At 45.2% G+C, this 20,076-nt stretch overlaps 2 protein-coding genes across 6 annotated transcripts in view; one reads left to right on the top strand and one right to left on the bottom strand.

Annotated features, from left to right (window-relative positions):
- ESR2 (estrogen receptor 2) overlaps positions 1–5,847 on the top strand; it is a 90,786-nt gene extending 84,939 nt beyond the window's left edge. For all 5 annotated transcript variants that reach the window (XM_056346109.1, XM_056346112.1, XM_056346108.1 and 2 more), the window contains 3 exons: positions 719–852; positions 1,550–1,724; positions 3,603–5,847. In XM_056346109.1, the coding sequence (XP_056202084.1) occupies positions 719–852; positions 1,550–1,724; positions 3,603–3,792 (499 nt within the window). In that variant the 3' untranslated portion in view covers positions 3,793–5,847. The remainder of the gene's footprint in view (positions 1–718; positions 853–1,549; positions 1,725–3,602) is intronic.
- Positions 5,848–13,063: 7,216 nt separating this feature from the next.
- The window catches only part of SYNE2 (spectrin repeat containing nuclear envelope protein 2), a 191,426-nt gene continuing 184,413 nt past the window's right edge, over positions 13,064–20,076 (bottom strand). The window contains exons 108-113 of the mRNA XM_056346104.1: positions 17,298–17,498; positions 16,819–16,947; positions 16,134–16,322; positions 15,356–15,433; positions 15,092–15,138; positions 13,064–14,263 (exon numbers count right to left, since the gene is read on the bottom strand). Of these exons, the coding sequence (XP_056202079.1) occupies positions 14,044–14,263; positions 15,092–15,138; positions 15,356–15,433; positions 16,134–16,322; positions 16,819–16,947; positions 17,298–17,498 (864 nt within the window). The 3' untranslated portion in view covers positions 13,064–14,043. The remainder of the gene's footprint in view (positions 14,264–15,091; positions 15,139–15,355; positions 15,434–16,133; positions 16,323–16,818; positions 16,948–17,297; positions 17,499–20,076) is intronic.

Here is a 20,076-nt window from a genome sequence, read left to right as displayed (position 1 = left end):
CTGCTTAATTTTACACCCACTGGAATGGCTTTGGGTTGTTTGGGTTTGGGCTTGGGGTTTTTTTTCAGATCAGAAAATGGGACCATTTCTAATATCCAAAATGGAGATAGCTGCCTCCAGTAAACACTTGCAAACATAAAAATAACCAAACCACAAAAACACCAAAACTCCAAGTCCCTTTACTTCTAAATGCCTTTCAAGAAAAAGGTGCTGGCGTATGGGGTTAGAAGTTGTTTCATTCTTTAAAAAAGTCTTATTGTTCCAAGAAACTTGTCTCAGGGGGTCTTTCTTATTCAGTTCTCCAAGTCCTGAGTCCTCTGTGGGGTACAAATAGTGATGTCACCGGCTGTGGTATTAACACCTTGTGAAACAAATCTGGAAAATGATTCATGGTGGTACTCTGCCCTGTGCTGCAGTTCCAAACATTATCCAGAATTATAGTGGCTGTGAGGATAAAGCCTCTTACAGAGATATGGTCATACTTACCTGCAGTCAATCCTGCATGCACTTTAAAGAGAAAATCAGTTTCTTAGAGGTGCTGACCTTTTATACCAGTGTAATTTTCAATTTAGATTTCATGATAGAACCTTTTGAATCCTCCCAAAGATGAGATGGATAGGCCTTTTACACCCTCCTTTGTGCTTTGACTTTTATCTGGCTGAGTCAGAGTTCCTTAATTTTTACTTTTTCAGTAACATTTTCAAATGCCTTTCCATAGGGACGAGGGGAAATGCGTAGAGGGAATTTTGGAGATCTTTGATATGCTCCTGGCCATGACCTCAAGGTTCCGAGAGCTGAAACTGCAGCACAAAGAGTATCTGTGCGTCAAGGCAATGATCCTCCTCAATTCCAGTGAGTATGTGGTTGACTCTGAAACTCACTGAATTGTACTTTTTATTTCAAAGGTGGCTTGGGGATCAGCTGTTAAAAGTGGCAGAAATAGCAAATGAGATAAAGCTGTTGAAAGAAAACAATACAAAAGGAGTTCTAACAGTCAAATTGTAAGGATTTTTGCTCAAAAAACTTCTAAGCTGTATCATTTGCTGGATTTAGGGTCTATGTCCTGTTGCAAGAACTGCATGAAAGACCTGAAGTCTGAAAGCTTCTTACAAGGTGGGCTTAGGGCCCAGGCTGTGGGTATGTCCTTGTCAAGAAGAACTTTTGCTTGTACCTCTGTGGGTTCTGGTCATGTGTAAAGCTGCAGTATGGCATTACAAACTTGTCCTTCAGTCTTAGTTCTGGTAAAACTAGTTACTCATCTGGGTGATGATGAATAGGGCTTACATGTTCCTATTTAATGGTGATTAATTGGTAGAAGTGATTGAAAGTACTCAACAGTTCTGCAAGATGAATTTCAGGGTAGGAGCTTTGCTTTGCAGCCTTTTACACAGGGCAAATAGGAGTGTGTGTTTGCTAGTTTAGGGTACTCTGCAATAAAAGAATTTTATTCCCCTGACCATTTTATAATTAATAGTAAAAAAATCCATCAGTCATAGCTTTTTTTTTCTTCCTCATGAGCAAGGAGTATTTCTTTCTCTTCTCTGGTTAGGCATGTTTCCCTTGTCAGCGGAAGAACCTGAAAGCAACAGGAAACTGCATCACCTGCTTAATGTGGTCACAGATGCTTTGGTGTGGGTCATTGCAAAGAGTGGGATCCCCTTGCAGCAGCAGACAACTCGTCTGGCCAATTTGTTGATGCTCCTCTCTCACGTCAGACACGCAAGGTAAATTTTACAAAAAGTAACACACGAGGTGTTAGTGTTTGTTTATTGCAGTAACAAAGCAGGGCCTGAACTCCCAAGCATTCCTGAGGGAATCCTGGTACTGCTGCTCATCTCATTGTAAGACTTGCCTTCCTGGTGCATCTAAACAGGCAATATGCTCAAGTGCTTAATGGCACTCAAAAATGTGTTGATACTAAGATGTTGTCTTAACTGTGTCACATTAAATTGTTCGTTATGTATCTGCCTGAAATGTTTAACAATAGTAACCAAAGTCAGCCTTTCAGAAAAAAACCCACCTAACCATCAAAACTCTTCTATCCAAAATAGAAGTGTCTTTCAAGACTAATCTGCAGCGTGGGCTTTGGTGGAGCAAAGTGTACTTTGGGTGCCATGTTTGTCCCAGGCCAAACTTACTGTCTTTTATTTGAAACTACAGCGTTTTTGCCAAGTGACTTGTGCTACAGCAATGCCACAGCCCTGCTTTCCCCATGGGAAGCGGCTCCTCTGCTCCCTACCTGTTCCTGGACCTCCTTTGAGCTCTGCTTATCTTTGCTTGCAGTACAGCAGACTCAAACACAGGGTCTTACAAACAGAAGTGTTAATTTCCAGGCTCTTTTTCTTTTTAAATTATTACCCGGAGACCAGCTATTCACAAAGCTGGCTTATATCTTGGCTTTTTGGACTGTGTGTCCAGGGAAGATGTTCCTGGGACCAGGCTGAAGTATGCAAAAGAGAGATGGGCATAGCTGACTTTGGGAAGGGACACTGGAAGAGGGACAGGCACCTTTGGAACAACCTTCCTGTTAGAGCAGGTGGCAGCGGCAGGAACCTGGATGTACTGACAGGCAGCTTTTAACAGCCAGCTCGTGAACTGCGGCGGGGTGTGAGAGCGGGCCCTACAGAAGCTATAGCACCAGCCAGAGCTGCACCCGGCTCACGGCGCTGATGCACTGCCCTCACCTGGGTTGCCTGCTGTGGTGTGACACCGCATTGCAGCATCGCAGGGACTCTTGGTCTGGCATGGCATGAATAAACATTGTGAATTGTGGCAAGATTTTTATATTTTCTTATTAAAACAAGAGTTTTTATGGTGTGCCTACCTCAGCCGAAGTTTGGAGGATACTTGTGACTTGTCTCCTTTTATGTTGCTTAGCATTGGTCAGTCAGCTGACCAATTTTTCTGGAAATATTTGTTACTCTCCAATATTTGGTCTGGAAATAATTGATGCTCTCAGCCTGGATTACCAAATGATGCAGGACTCTCAGGAGTGGGGTGTAGGAGGGGGGCTGCAATTCCTTCTTTTCCATTAAAATATTTATAACTCTTCAATAGTAGCAGAACCTCATTTTTCTGGAAGCATTGCCCCCATCTCAGTCCAATCCATCAGGTCAAGACAAAAATACTTTCAAAGTCTGTAGCCATCCGCAAGATCTGGCACTGGATATGCAGAGAAGAGACAAACTACTTCATGTTAGCCAGGGTACTTTGGTCTTCCTAATCAACGGCAGGAGAGGCAGGTTGTCATTAGAGCTACCTGTTACAAATTTTGCTTCTGTATGAAGCAGGTAAGGCCTCCCATGTTTACAGCATCGAAGAGGTATTCTCTTTGATGTCAATAGGGTCAGTACATCTGAATTATTCTCTGAAGTCAGTTTGTGCAGTCTAAAACAAATCCTGGTTCCCCAAGTGGTGAAACACTCAGGCTTAAAGTTATTGGGATGTTGTTACTGCTGGTAGTGGTAAGTGACCTGAGGGACTACAGCAGCTAAATCCTCTTAACTCCTAATAAAATAAGGATCCTCTTGAAACCATGAGCGTGTTTTCCTTCTCTGCATTGTTGGACCCAGATCGCTGACTTATTTCTGTTGTCTTCACAGCAACAAGGGAATGGAGCATCTCCTGAGCATGAAGTGTAAAAATGTGGTCCCAGTGTATGACTTGCTGCTGGAGATGTTGAATGCGCACACCCTCCGAGGGCAAAGGAAGTCCCTGGTCACACATCCTGAATTTGGCCCGATAGAACAAATGGAGACTGGAGACAGTCTGCGAAACGGGGCAGCCCAGTAATCCTGTTGAGACCTGGAAATGTGAAGCTTGTTCAAAGCTCTGGGAGAAACCAAAACTATTGGGATGGGCTGCTGAAGCGTGACCTAGTGCGAGTCCTCATCTCTTCTAGATTTGCACATCAGTATCTCGGGAAAGGCTTGTGGGGCTCACGCCTCTGTCCGTGTTTCTGATGTAATAGCTGCACTTTTATAGTGCCTTTTCTGAGAGTCTTCAAAAGCACCTTATGAAGTGAAGCTTCAGAACAGTACTGTGAGACAGGGAATTACTGGCTGTCCTTGTCAGAGGCAGCTGAACTGAGGCAGAGAGATAACAGGACTGGATTGAGATGACAGAAGTCTGGGTCAGGGCTGGGAGTGAGCACCTAGGTTGCTGTCTCCCAGACCAAGGCTTTTAAGCGCTGACTAGATGATCTCCTCTCTCACATGAGATTGTATGAACTGTGGAGCAGCATCATTTGGGACAGATCCGTTTACCTGTGTGTGCTGGTCCCTAGGGAATACCTGCTTTGGCTGATCTAGAGGAAGTGCCGAGGTATGTGCAATGTGAAGGAGTTTGTTCTGTTCTTAAATATGCAATGGCTGCAAGGGCCTTCATAGGAAGGCCGCTCAGAATAGCTTCTACAGCCAGTTCGGAGCCTCTTCAGAGATGTTAAACCAAGCTTAAGTTTGCGTTTCGTGAGCTTGTTCTTAACACTCACATTATTATCTGGGTATAGTTCTTCAGTGCTTTTAAACAAAGGCCAAACTGCCTGGATATTTCGGTCAACGCTGACCTTTGAAATGTGTTTTGTCTGTGAGATTAATATGCTGTTATACGTATTTATGAATGATGTTAAATCTATTATAATAATTGGGCACAAGAGGTTGCTCTGTGGATATTAACTGTTTGCATTTGTATATGATCTGCTGATCAGGGCTTGTGAAATCAGCCAGAAACAAACCACCTTCCCTCCCTTTTTGTCTTGCATGTTCGCGTAGGCAGGATCCCTTAAAGAGCAGGGGGGTGATGGTTCTGGCACTTCCTTTGCTTTGCAAGTGTGATGGCTTGTTCAAATTTCACAGACGATGTGGGCTTCAACCCCCCTGCTGTGCTGATTTCTGCATGTGTTTAAGCTGCACTGAGCAAAAAAAACCAGAGGAAGTAGCCTGGCTGATGACCTCCGCCAAGAGCAGGATGGAATAATTCATTCTGGCAACTACCAATATTGCATTTTGATGTGAGCTAGAATGGCAATCACTCTAAATGGATATGCTGAAGTATAATGCATGCATGTTCTGGGCATTTCAGGTACGGTGAGATTAAATTGGGATTACACCAGAGGTCTATTTTGAGCCAGTAAGTCTTTCGGATTAGGGACTTTGCTTAGTATGCCATTTGCATACTTTGAATGTTAGTCAAAACTTTGATCTTGGTGGTTTTTTTAAAGCCAAGAATGGCATTTTTTTATAGGAGGCACGTAAGGAATTTTCAGTGAGTTACGCAAATCTTGTTTTGATCTTGTACTATACCAGATGCTCCTGCTGGTCTAAATTTTTACTAGCTACCTTTTTATTGTTTTTAAGAAACTGTAATATAGTAGTGCCCTTCTAAATAAGTGTAATATTTACTACACAAAAGGGAAAAAAATGTGAGTACAGTCTGGAATTCATTGGTATTTAATTTTGTGGGAAGTTTTGCTGTGAAACAGATGTGTTTCAGTGTTTCTTGGGCTTGATCACGTTATGGGCTCAGTGCCTATTGTGTTGTGCTTTCCCCAATTTTCCGTATCCTGTGTAATCTTTTTGTTTATTACAGTTTTTCAAAGAAATGTTTAAGTGATTTTTTGTTTGTTTGTTTTGCTTTAGAAGTGCTGAAATTATGTGCAATCTTGAAACAAACCTCTTTGAAAGAAAATGGGAAAGAGTGGGTATAAATCGTAAAATTAACTTTCAAATGGGAATTTGCTGTGGTTTGACTCTGTAAAAGAGTGATGCTGCAGATTTGTGCCACGTGTTGTGATTCATATATGCTGTTACTAGGGCAGTGCAAATAGGCAAATGATGTGATCTTAACAGATACGTTTTGTCTTGTGGAACATAATTTTATTAGAAGTTGCTACTAGTGTTTTAAAACGGGGAAAAGCCAATAGCTGCCGACTCTGGATTAATGTAGCTGCGTTCACAGTTGGTAAGGAGGAGGTGCGTGTCTGAAACAGCCCAGTTTGTAAAGAGGGAGCGGTGTGACTGTGCCTGAACAAGGGTGCCTTCGTCGCTGGAGAGCTGCGGGGTTTATCGGGGGTCTGTACCGCACAGGCTCTCTCAGGTGCTGCATTCCTGGCGTGGACCATGTCCGTGTCCCTGCCAGGCCTGAGCAGAGCTGCCACACTGCCTTTCAACTTGGATACTGGGGCTTTTCCAGTCTCAGCATGAATGGGGTGCTGAGCCACTGCCAGGGCTGTGAGGAGGGGAGGAGAGCAAGGCTGGTTTATCGCTTTCCTTCACCGCTCTGCTGTACATCAGCTTCTGCTGCTGAGCCAGGACCTGGCCAGGGTGGCTGTTTCTGCTTGAAGAATTTACACTGCAGTTCTGGGATGTTTGCAGAAGTGAGCAAACTTGGTTCGTGGAGGAGTGCCAGTTGCCATGGGGTTAAAAAAAAAAAAAAAAAAAAAAAAAAAAAAAGCCCAAAATTTATGTGTGTGTTAAACACATGCTGAGGGTCCACTTAACTCTGGAACTACTGGAACTAGAACTGAATGGTAAAACAACCTTAATTTCTTTTTGAAGAAATGTGGTAAGTCTTGGAGCGTTTCAGGCAAGTGAAGTGCTTTGTCTCCAGGAATGCGAGACCTTTTCCTCACCTCCATCTTCTTGCAAATTATGCTTTTTAGTGCTGTCACTCACGTTGCCAGTCAGAGAGGAGAATATGAAGAAAAGATGTGTTGAAACATTCTGCCTTGAGGATAGTGCCCAGCAGGCTGGGTCCTTCTATACAATGTGTAGCAAATTAAGACAGGTAGTACTTAAAGATCTTTTTTCAATAAATATGCATATTTCTATAATAATATTTTAATTCATTACTGATTGAATCTGTACAGAGATCACAAGCGTCCTTTTAAGTGCTGTAACTTTCTCTTTTCCTCCTGGTGGCCTGTGGAATATGGAAGGCATTTGCTGTATTTACATCATTAGAGTGGTTTAACACAGCCCAAAAAGGCAGCGAGCCCCCTGAAAGTTGCCTCTTGGTCCTATTCGAGCTGTCACCAGTGATCAGCCTCTTCTGAGGTAAGAACTTTTGTCTTGTTTGGACTTTATCATAGAATCACAGAACGGTTTGGGTTGGAAGGGACCTTAAAGATCATCCAGTTCCACGCCTCGGCCATGGGCAGGGACCCCTTCCACCAGCCCAGGTTGCTCCAAGCCCTGTCCAACCTGGCCCTGAGCACCCCCAGGGATGGGGCACCCACTGCTGCTCTGGGCAGCCTGTGCCAGTGCCTCATCACCCACAGTGAGAATTTCTTCCTAGTACCTAATGTAAATCTACCGTCTTTCCGTTGAAAGCCATTATCCCTTGTTCTATCTCTGGAATCCCTGATAAAGAGTCCTTCCCCAGCTTTCCTGTAGGTCCCCTTTAAAGTACTGACAGGCTACTGTGAGATCTCCCCAGAGCCTTCTCTTCTCTAGGCTGAACAGCCCCAACCCTCTCAGCCTGTCTTCACAGGGGAGGTGTCCCAGCCCCTGACCATCTTTGTGGCCTCCTCTGGACCAGCTCGAGCAGGTCCATGTCTGTCTTTCCTGTGCTGAGGACTCCGGAGCTGCATGCGGTACTCCAGCTGGGGTCTCATCAGCGCAGAGCAGAGGGGGAGAATCCCCTCCCCCAGCCTGCTGGCCACGCTGCTTTTGATGCGGCCCAGGACACGGCTGGCTTTCTGGGCTGTGAGCGCACATGGCCGGCTCACGTCCAGCTTTTCACCCGCCAGCACCCCCAAGTCCTTCTCCGCAGGGCTGCTCTCCAACCCTTCGTGCCCCAGCCTGTATTGATACTGGGGGCTGCCCTGACCCAGGTGCAGGACCTTGCACTTGGCCTTGTTGAACTTCATGAGGTTCACACGGGCCTGTCTCTCCAGGCTGTCAGGGTCCCTCTGGATGGATACCTCCCCTCTGGAGTATCAACCACACCATTCAGGTTGGTGTCATCCGCAAACTTGCTGAGGGTGCATTCAATCCCATTGTCCATGTTCCCAACAAAGATGTTAAAAAATACTGATCCCGATATGGATTCCTGAGGGACCCCACTTGTCACTGGTTTCCACCCCGACATTGAATGCTTGACTGCAACTCTTTGTGACCATCCAGCCGATTCCTTATCCACTGAGTGGTCCACTGGTCAAATCCATGTCTCGCCATTTTAGAGACAAGGATGTCGCGCAGGACAGTATGAAATGCTTTGCGTGAGTCCAGCTAGATGATGTCAGTCACTCTTTCCTTAACCACCAACGCTGTATCCCCGTTGCAGGAGGCCACCGCATTTGTCAGGCGTGTTTTGCCCTTAGTGAAGCGTGTTGGCCATCATCTATCACTTCTGTTTTCCATGTGCCTTAGCATAGTTTCCAGGAGGATCTGCTCCATGATCTTGCTGGGCACAGAGGTGAGACTGACTGGTCTCCAGTTTCCCAGGTCTTCCTTTTTTCCCTTTTAAAAAATGGGGGTTGTGTTTCCCCTTTTCTGGTCACTGGGAACTTCACCAGTCTGCCATGACTTTTCAGATATGATGGACAATGGCTTAGCCACTTCATCTGCCAGTTCCCTCAAGACCCACGGACGCCTCTCATCAGGCCCCATGGACTTGTGCAAAGCCAGGTTCTTCAGCTGGTCTCGAAGCTGATCTTCTGCGGTGGGCAGTACTTCGTTCTCCCAGTGCCTGCCTTTGGGTTCTGTGAGTTGGCCGGTATGGCTAGAGCACTTGCCAGTGAAGGCCGAGGCAAAACTGTGGAATTCCTCAGCCTTCTTCATCTCGGTTATAGCCAGGTTTCCTGTTTTTTCTCAGTGGGTGGGGGGGTTACAGTTTCTTTGATCTTCCTTTGTTGTCTTGTGTACCTGAAGAAACTGTTCTTGTTACTTTTCACATCCCTAGCCAAGGTCAGCTCCAGCTGTGTCTTGGCTTTCCTGATCCTCTCTATGCCCTTGCTGGCCACATCCCTATAATCTACCCCCAGGACGTATATCCCTGCCTCCACTGCCTGTGCATTTTGGCTTTGTGATTTAGTTTAGCCAAGACATCTTGACTTAGCCAAGCTGGCCTCCTGCCTCCCCTGCCCGACTTGTGCACCTTGGGATTGAGAGCTCTTGTGCCCCAAGAAAAATGTCTTTGAATATCTCCCAGCTCTCATTCGCTCCTTTGCCTCTGAGGGCAGTTTCCCAAGGGATCCCACGCACTAGTGCCCTAAACAGCTCCAGGTTTGCCTTCCTGAGTTTTAGGGTCCTGGCTCTACTTTTTCACCCACCTTGTACCCCTCAAGACTCAATTCCACCAGGCCATAACTGCTGCAGCCCAGGCTGCCTCCAGTCCCGACCTCTCCAGCAAGTTGTTGTGCGTTGGTGAGCAGCAGGTCCAGCAGTGCCTCCCCTCCGGTCGGGCTCTCTGTCGCCTGTACTGGGAAGTTGTCCTCTGCGCACTCCGGTAGCTGCCTGGGGTGCTTACAGTTTGCTGTGGCGCTTTTCCAGCAGGGGTCTGGGTGCCTGAAGTCGGGGTCAGGGCCTGTGAATGTAACTTGGAAATGCTGGCAGAAGGTTCAGAATACGTGTGTATAAATTGGCGCAAAAGTCGCATGTGGAAGCTCAGCCTGAGTGTGCCGAGGAGCGCTACTGGCTGTGAGTTGGATCTTGAAAGGCACAATGCTGCTGCCACCGGGTGCTCTGGTGGCTTTGGAGCCTTAACTATATGGAAAACAAGTCTGAGCTTTTCCCATTAAGCTGGACCTGAATTATTTTTAAAAGCTGACCCAGAGAGCCTGCTTTTGTGCGTCCAGGCTTGCTTCTTTGTCCGAGTGATAGAAGGTAGTTGTGCACTGATTAAATTGCTGCTCTTTCCTAGGATGTGCTTTAACCTGCGTATATTAAAAATACAGTTGTGACTATGGGTCTGTTTTGATCTTAGCGCAGCAAGCATGTGGCACTCCCTCCCTTCCCTGCCCTTCCCCACCAAGGCAAGCGCCCATGGAAGACAAGTTGCTCTTACCTTGACAGCTGAAGGTAAAAACAAGCCTGGATTTGCATGGCTTTGCATGGCACCCTTAAAGTCAGCACAGTCTAAGGGCCTGTCACAGGAATTACTGTTTTACAGGGATGAATACTGATCGTATAGATATTAAATATATCTATCGGTGTATTCTGTCCGGTTCTTTGGATGGCAGAGTAGTTTATAACCCTCACTTCTGGCTGCTGTAAGCTAGCACAGCCAAGGACAGTCGCCACCACGGCAGCTGCTTTTAGTCTCAGCCCAGCTGAGTGTGGTCCTGTGATCCTTCCTTACACTCAGAGCTGGAAGTCATGGGAGTGCCTTTGCTGTTGTCACCATTTGTCTCAGACGAAATCATTGGACGTTATTTATGTCCTGTGAGGTAACAATTCAGCAAAACAGTTAAGGGTGCGGCCGTCTGTTGTGCTGACGCAATGCCTAAACCAATCCTAAAGCAAGCATTGTAAATGGGAAGATGAAAAGCAAGTGGGTTGCTAAAATATGGAAAATAAATACTGTTGACATTTGTTTTTTTACAGTGTTTTACTACTGAACTGAAGTGTGGCGAGTTAGCACATTTTCATAGCTAAGGCTTCATTTCATTTAGGGACATGGTTTAGTTGTGGACTTGATTTGGCGGTGTTAGTTTTATGGCTGGACTTGATGATCTTAACGGCCTTTTCACCTAAATGACTCTACGTTTCTGTGATCTGGGTATTGTTTAACTCTTTCCATCTTCACGCATAGGAGTCACCTGCACTCCTCATGCCTTGTTGAGTGTCAGCCATTTCAATTTAAGTGCGTGAAGATAACGAGTGCTATGCTATAAAAACGCCAGCTGCTGCTGCTACTGCCTCAACAGCCAAAACCTCCTTTGCTCACCAGAATGTCCCGGAGCAGGGAGCTGGCGCAGCCCCACAGTCTTTACCGCGCGGTTCCTACGGCCGCTCTCCGCAGGATTGTCAGAGTCTGATTTTATATGTGATTTTAGTTTCAATGGTTCACCTTCACTGCAAGTTTGTCATGGAAAGGGGTTTATGACTGAAGATGGTGCCTTTTACAGTACTTACTGTATGGATGTTACACTAACACGAAAAACCCCCTCCCCTTCTGAGCTGCTCTTTAGCTCTGTGAACTTAGTGTTTGTCCCGCGCTGCGTTTCACTCAGCTGTAGGTTGCTGTAGCTGAATAAACAGGTATCATGAAACCCAACGATACGGCTTTTTGTCCATGTCTTTCCTGTAGCTGAGCTCCGCCGTGTTCCGTGAGTACATACTGGTGTGACTGGGCGGCCTGAGCGTGTCCCGTCCTTGCCCCGCAGTCACGCCACAACCTGCGGGCTGCTTCCCTTGCCAGGGGCGCGACTTCTGGGCCTGTTTACCAGCACGCAGCGACTGCAGAAGATGCAGGCGGAGCCCTAGTGCCTCAGGGACCAGCAAATGTAACTGGCTGTGGGGACACACTGTAAGGAACAATCAGTCCTCTGCTTCCAAGGCTAGCACAGCTGTTGTTGGCTTATTTCTTTTTGGTGGGGGGTGGGTGGGTGGTGGTGGCCTAGCTGAAAACAGGCTGAGGTCTGTCTCGCCTCCCTGCCAAAGGAGTAAGACTTCAGCTCAAAACTAGTTTTGACCTGGTTTCACTCCTACACACAGTGCGTGTGCAAAAGCATCTCTCACTGTTGCTCTTGCCCTCTTTTTTTAACCTTTTTTTTACCCTTCACTAACAACCCAGTCCTGAGCAATAGGATGACGCTAAGAAAGTGGTAGGTATGTTTAATAACTTGTTTGAAGCGAACTTCAGTGCCAGCCTGCAGTGCAGTGGTTATAATCAGCTGGAAGTAAAACTACTCAAAACTAGGGTTTGGAAGAAGAAACAAGCTTCTTTTTTTTTTTTTTTTTTTGTGACATTTTGAGATAATTTCATGAAAGCTCCTCATTTTATATATTACATCAGCTCAACAATTTGATACAACTGTACTTAATGAAAGGAAATTGCAGGCTATGAAATTTTCTTTGGACCTTTTAACATTGTTCAGGTTTTTTTCTCCTGCATAGGTCCTTGAATGGCAGAGGAACGGAGTATCATGTCAGCAACTGACTATTAGTTCTCGGCAGAAAGGTTTGCATGGGCATTTGTGACAAGCTGGCAATGAAATAATGGTTAGAGGTGGCTGCCTTCTACAGGGACAGAAACTTAAATGAGCTCTATCTGAAAGTAATTGCTTTCCAAATAGAAAATAATGATAGCAGAGGGAGAGGAGAGCGTGTGTGGCGAGGGGCGGGGAGGACCCACCATTTCTCTCTGCATACAGCCCTGCTGCCGGCGCTGTAGCTGTGGAATCGGTCGGTAGCTGATGCACAGCCCTGGCTCCACACATCACAGTTACGAGTATTAGTTTAGTTTAACATCCTGGAAATAAACCACACTTTGCCACCATGGTTGGGAAGAAGCTGTCGGGAGTGCTACAGGTAAGAATGCAAAGCAACTTGTTGCATAAATCCCCCTACCCAAAGATGGGGAATAAGCAGCCACCAGTAGTGAAAAGTGTAGAAAAGGTGGGAGAATTCTTACAGGCTAATCATAAATCCTATTTTCTGTAGGTTAGCATTACAGAAGTTGGCTAGTTCCTGGGTGATTTTCACTGCAACCAAACACAAAAATTCTTAAGTGTTCAACCAAACTGCTTAACTAGCAGCCGGAGCTCTCCTCGACACACGCTTCCCCCTCTCCAGCACTGCTGCTCCCGCTTTAGAAAATCCGTGCCGGAGTGGGGAAATAGTTCAGCATTTTGAACTACTAATAAGCATTGGTTGGTTTACCTTCATGTTCTTCCTCCAGGAAGTTCCAGGCAGTTGCAAAGGAGAGTATCACAGGCTCCACGTCTGAATTTTTCATCTCTTGCTCCAACAAGCAAGAGGGTGGTCATGCTTCTTCTGACACTTGTGTTAGCATGCAAGTAAGTTGACCTGTACAGGAGTGGAAGGGTCAGCACTGTTGGATCGTAGCGCTGGTAGCCGCCCCTCCCCCCCACCCCCCAGATACACTGATAGTCCCTACAGACATGGGCAAAATTTTAATGACAGTACTCCAACCGTACAACCGAGAAGCAATGGCAATGCTGACCGTACACAGTGTTTCTCTAGCCATTGCTCAAGTGTCAGTTTAATTTTAAAGATGAAGCTTATAAAAATGCACAATTCTCTCCCATGATACTGTACATTCTTCAGCAGGTTAAAACCAGAAAAAATCTTTCATTAAAAAAAGTCATTACATTATTTGTATACATCAGGGATAGCTGACATAATCATGTTCATCTAGAAAATATGTGCATTGTAAACCATTTCCAAGCAATGCAGCAATTTCTTATTTCAGAGGTAGTATAAAAAGACGACACAGCAGTCCTAACCACAAAAACGCTGTTTGTTAAACAAAACAAATATGCATCCTTTTATTGAACGTGTCAGATGAATAAAACACAATACTAATAACAAAGATTCAAAGAGACGTCAATTTTTTTGTTTCCACCAAGTGACTACAGACCCAAGAGATACAGGTAACGTGAAATATGTGGGGTAATCATTTTATGCAAAGTGCCTCTTCAACTGCTCGTCTGCATGCTAACCTGAGATAGACTACTGTGTTTAAGATTACTGTGATGTAGTTTCTGCACCTAATAACTCAGTATTCAATCACCTTGCAAGCTTAAGAGTACTGCACCTATAAAATAGTGTACCTATTGCATTAAAGTATAAAGCGGGTTGCTTACAGTTTAAAAATCTATAGAAAAAGTTCATTTTCCTTACAAAACCACTGAAATTTTGTCAAGATATAAATTCTGAGATGTGAAATTTAACACGTTCCCTGCAACAAGAAAAGGAGGCTTATAAACGCGAGGCTTCCTTTAGGATATAAGGGTGCTGTAGGAGTCAACTAACAGCACAAAAGTTCCTTTATCCAATTGTGTGACATCATTGCTTGACGAATGTTGGCAGCACGAAGAAAGCACTGCAGAGATGGTGAAGACTCACACGTTGCTTTCTAAGTCGGTGGAGGCCCGTTGGTGTACACCAGCATGAGAGAGAAAGAACGGGCAAAGTTGTTTGCCCGGGTGCAGCTGTAGTCTTCCTCAGAAAAGGGAACCATGAAAGCCAAAAGTAAAAGGATTAGAAAGGACAACTGGAAAGGTAAAGCTGCTCGTAACACGCGGTAAAAGAAGGAGGAAGACTGAGGAGTTGCTTGATTGTTGTTGCTTTCGCTTCTGAAAAAAAGGGGGGGAAAAAAAGAAAAAAGAATTAAAAAGGCACTTTAAAGTTTGAATTGAACAAGTTGTTTTAACTTCCTCTCTAGGGCTGACCCTACCCTTGCAAGGTGCGTGGCTGCACAGCGACAGGAGAATGCAGCATGCAGTAACCACACTAACTAACTGGAAAGCCCACCAGACTGCTCAACAGGAAGCCAAGCTGCTGGTTTGGGTTTATTGTCCTTTCTACCAAAGAAGAAACATTTATTTCTAATGGCTTAGATCAGTGCATTTTTACCTTCTTTTCAGATGCAAACTTAACTTTTCCCAGGAGACAAACAAATCACCCTAAACACACGTTGAAGTGCAAAGGAAAGCCACCGCTCAGAGCGGCTAGGCTCTGCCCTGCCTCGGCGCTACTGGCGTGTCCTTTGAACAGGTCCTAATGTAATGTAAGGTGAAGGTCTCCCTTTGTCCTTCATGGCCTGTTTTTAATTAGTGGCTCTAAGCTGCAAGTTTTTCTTTTCAGGTATGCTGGTGGAATTAAAGGAAGATTTCAAACGAAAACATTCCCCCCTTTGACACAAAAATGATTTCCTCAAGAGTAAAGAGAAGCCAAGGTTGCAGGTCGGTGCCGAGGTCTAGGAGCAGGAGGGCTAAAGAAAACCATTCACCGTGGTCCAGCCCAGAGCTGGTGGGCAGAGCAGCCACTACAGGTAGGCAGAAACCATCTCCACCTGTATGTCAGCCTGTGAGGAACAGCTGCCAAGGTTTCTGCTGGCACTCGGCCCACCTCTGCCATTTACACTATCCTTCAAGAGATCACAGGTGAATATACAATCATACCTGGTGCTGCTGCCGTTTCTGCCATCTGCCGTTCTCCTTACGCTGTGCTGTTGAGAGAAACAGGTTTTAGTATCCAGGTTTCAGAAACTACAAGGAATTTCTCTTTCTCAAAAAGATTCAAAAGTCCTCTTGTCAATTCTGTAATAACGTACATGCATCTAAAAAGCCATATTTACCTTTGACCATCTGAGGAACTTTCAGGCTAAATGTGTCAAAATATGCTATAAGCTGATAGCAGAATATTAGGAAAAAAACCCAACTTGCCTTTGTCATAGCAGGGCTGGATGAATTATGGACTCTGGAGACCAAGTTGTCTGGAAGCAGCAGGAACGATTTGGTATCCTGAAAGGTAACCACACCATCCCCTTTAAAAATGCATGTTCAAAACTCACAACAGATGAAGTGCAAAGAGCCATCCCACACTGCCCCTCTGCAGGGGCCCGGCCCACTGCCTCTGCAGGTGTACGTAACCAGCGCCTCCACTTCTCCAGCATAAAGAAATGCTTTCCTGTGACAGCCCAAAGGAACTACAATGGAACAGGGGCGTACGGGTACCAACTCGAAAATATCTCCATCTCTGCCCAGGATGGGCAATGCACTGCCACGAGCTACAACTCCTATGTGTTTGCTGCACGCTCCTAGTGTGATACTTGGTATGGATGACAGGGTAATTCAGGCTGGAAGGGACCTCAGGGAAGTTCAGCTAGTCCAACTGCCTGCTCAAAGCAAGGTCAGCTATGAGGCCAGACCAAAAGCCTTACTCAGAGCTTTATCCCACCTCCTCTTCAAGCCCCTCAAGGATGGAGATAGTGCAACCACTCTGGGCAATTCCTTTCGATACCGTACTCGCCTCGTGGTGCTCAGGTTTTTCCTATAGCCAGATGTCCCGTCCCAGACACCAGACTTAACTGGTTTTTTTCAGCTTCTATTGCTGGAAGTACTGAAGTTTTAAGTCAGTCTTTTACAAATACCTTTACTCTTGGTATGTCGTTACTTTTCAGTAAGAAAGATTCATGACTTAAGTATTGAAACGCTGACTCACCAGATTTCCTTGTATTGTTTTTAAGTCATCTGAAACTTGTTCAGTAAGCCGTTTCAGTTTACTTCCAATTACATGGACCTTCTCACCATCTTGAATGCAATCACCTTGGGACTTAGGCAGCAGGGAAGCAGTGAGTTCTTGAAGAGGGCTTATGTTACGCTGTTGTTCCAGCAGCTCTTTCTCCAGTTGCTTAGAACAAACAAACAAAGAACAGGGCAAAAGACTGTTACTTTCAACTTCCCACAGAAAGAGGGATTCAGGAAGGCTTTAAGGAACACTCAACCTGCCTGAGAACCCACAATGCATAGGAATGGCTACTGCAGCTACGTACGAAATGAAGTTCTCTTGATGAGACTGGTTGTACCTGCTTGAAATAACATTTAGAAATAGTTCTAGCAGTAATTAATCCATATGGAAAAGGCAATGACTCTTGGAAATTATAAGCCTTATTCCAGCATAGAGACTGTTCGTAAGGAACCTAATTATGATGCGTAATTATAGAAAAAACCCACCTCATCTAGGCAATCTCTTAATCTATTTCAGAAACCAGCCCCATGCCTGAATACAGCAGGTTTGTGGACAGGCTGCAGGCATCTTGAGAAATAAACATACTGCTCTTCGTTTTGTGGCGAGAGCCACGGACTCACTGGAAGGGCTGAGGCGCTGTATTTAAGACCACACTCACCATGAGCTCCTTCTGGCTTTTTAGTATTGTATTGAGGTCAGCATTTGGATCTGTGATTTGTGCTTCATCCCTTCGCCTATCGGCACTTGCTAACCACAGGGTTAGTTTTTGGCTCTGATCATGGAAGTCCTAGAGAAACAAAAGATTTGCACATATGAGAAAAACCACCTTTACACTGCTTTCACCTGGCTTTGCCTACAAACAGAATTACCAGCCCAGATTAGGCAAAGCCAACAAGAAAATCAGCACTAACGAGGCTACAGCAATCTAGTTAAACTATGTGTAATAAAAGGGTATTATCCAGTCAACAGATATTTTTACCAAATCCTTTAACCCAACACCGTCAAGTTTGTAAGAAAATTAAGTGTCTTGCATTCTGATGTGCAGGAATTACACCTCTGCTCTCGCCCCCCCATATCTACCTCTCAGTAGCACCCAAAAGAGGAGTTTTCCCTTATAAGCTGGCATGTGATATGCACCTGGCAATGCAGTAGGGCTTGTTGTAAACCCTTCTTCCAGTTGTTCAGTACATGAGCGACTGTCTCCCAGTGCAAGTTCACCTTCTGAAGCTTGTTCTGAAGCTCTTTGAGCTCTGTGCTATCCGCTTCCTGGAATTCTTTGCTGCTCCGGTTAATGGAAAGCATCACTGCCCTGTAGTTATCAAATGCCTTAAGAATGTCCTGGTAGAAAAAGATTAGGAGCTTCTATGAATGATGAAAAACATGTTGTTTATTTACAATAAAACTATGCCCTCAAAAGATTCACAGGTATTGGGGAAAGCTGTTTGAATCTGGCAACTTTCCTGATACTGCTAAGGAACATATTAAGGTAGGTGGCTGTTTTTGTGTTATTGTTTTTAATGCCAAAACCTCCACTTCGAAGAAAACAAATCTGCCTGGGCTTGTGCTTCTCCCTAAGTCACAGGCATTATGGCTTAATCCACAGCTGCCCTTCATTCCTCTGAGCTGTTTCTTTCTCTGACATTTGGACAAGAATTCCCATAGGTCATCCCATGGTGTCTCCCCTTGATTTATAAAGGTTTTACCACTTCAGAATCCTAGATAATGCCAGAAGGAATATCTGGAGGTCTGTACTCCATCCTCCTGCTCCAAGCAGGGCCAACTTCCTACTCTGAGCAGGCTGCTCAGGGCCTCATCCTTTGAGTATCTTACAGGATGGAGATTCTCATCCCCTCTGGGCCCCTGGTCCCACACCAGGCCACCCCATCATGAGAAATTTTTTTTTTCCTCCCTAGTCAAGAGTTTCTGTCAGCCCATTTCTCTTGACATTTCCTTGACATGACTTGTCAAGAGTCCCCTGAATTGCAGTCCTGCCTGCTTTCCTCCTCTCCCTTAAAATTGCAGGGGGAAAGAATATGGAATTTGCAAATTCATGGCTGTATCATCTTAACCACCTTTACGTTACAGTAGAGCCTGAAGTATTTTTGAAGTTTTTAAAAAAATAGAATGCCAAACAATACTTCATACCCTCAAGATGTTTACGGTTTGAATCAAGGGTACTCAGTCTTTTTCAAGTTGTAGGCTCTTGCAGTAGAAAAGAGCTTCAGGATGAGTCCTATAATCAACACAGCTCAGATTGCTTTTCTTCACAGCCTTTCTAACTAAGAGTGTCCATCTATATATTCTCAAGATCTGCATCCCACTTGTTGAAAACCACTAGTCTAAATTACATTTCACCCAACAAAGAAACCTGTCTCCCTTCTTCAAACAACAAAGTTTCTTTCAATATCAGACAATACAAACGGTCCATCACAGACTTCTAAACACCAGTAAGCCAGTCTGCAGCCAGACCGGCTTTACCCTTATCCAGGGCAATTGGGATGTCCCGATACCTCATGAAATCCATGTCTTAAAGAGGGTTGGCTCTTTTTGACAGCCATAGGAAAAGAGAAGTGAAGCTCTGCTCCTTGAAGAGGTCAGGCACCCACCTCCAGCCTGAAGGGAAGCTCCTCCCTCCACCTGCAAGGCATCACCAAACCTTCCCTAAGTGCTTGGCACCTAAGCCAGACTGGCTGATGGAATCAGAGTCGTTCTTCCTGGAGTCATGCACTGGGGTGCAGTTATTCTCCCTGGCCTAATGACTGCTCAAGGACCTGTAGGCTTAAGTATGCTCTCAGCACACAGGGAATCCCCCCTCTGCCCTGCAGAGTGTCTTATTTGTGAGCATCATCCCAAAGTGTAACGCCAGACTGACTAGCAGCCTCAGGACTTGGGTGACTCCGTACGAGGCTGCTGGCAGAGGGGTGAGCAGACAGGGTCTGCACTCCCACAAGCATTAGGAACACTTGCTCTCTCCGATTTCAGCCTGAGGCATTTTGTTACTTAAGTCCTGGCAACCTCACACTTATGTGTACCCTGATAACCTGCTGGTTCAACTTGCAGACCTGACCTCGTCCTAATTTATGGAAGCCGAGAGTCATAGCAGGCAACATAACGTGACCATATATGCTGATGAATGTTCACGTTATTGTCTCTCTAACTGTTCTATTACTTGGCTGAAGATTAACAGTGACGGAATTTATTTTGATTTTTAACTAATGCATTATATTCAATGAGAAATCTGCATTTGCTAAGCAAAAAAAGGCAACTGCACATTTTGAAATACTTCAAATACTGGCCAAAGGTGCTATTTAGAGCTAAGATTTTTTGCAGACACCGTATTGCTCAAAAAGACAGCTTTAGAGCAGATCTTTCTCAGTCTCCCTGTTGGAACTACAAACCACCTTCCCCTGCTGCCCCCTGCCAGATTAATTGAACTTTAAAAACCCCAACAACAGCCTAAACTTTGTAGCCTGTAGACCCAAATAATTTTCAGTCTGTTTCTGGTTTGCATAGAGGGGAATGGCACAGAACCAGGAAAAAATGCCAATATTGCTGCTCAGAATACCCAGCCTCCCAAGGCAAGGCCTGACCCTAGGCAGCTGGGGAGTCTTATGCCTTCATTATATAGCTTTTTTGTATGTTTGTTTTCTAAACTAAAAGGCCTAAAAAGAGATGTTTGGGGCTGAATGTTTTGTTTGACAGAGAATAAAGTGTCTGCAGTAAAATAAAGGGAGAGCGCTTCATTTCAGCCTCGCTGCCTGTTGTACGCAGCCACACTGCCGGCAAATCTCTGCAGATGAAGACAGAACCACCCTGCTTAACAACCCTCTCACTCCTCTTGGCTGAAAACAGCTTAGCTCCTTTGTGGCATATGCTGCCGACAGATCCTAGGAGCATAAGGACAATGATAAAGAGC

The sequence above is a fragment of the Falco biarmicus genome, chromosome 7 (genome assembly GCF_023638135.1).
Source record: "Falco biarmicus isolate bFalBia1 chromosome 7, bFalBia1.pri, whole genome shotgun sequence".
NCBI lineage: Eukaryota > Metazoa > Chordata > Aves > Falconiformes > Falconidae > Falco > Falco biarmicus.
This window is presented reverse-complemented; position numbering and strand designations above follow the sequence as displayed.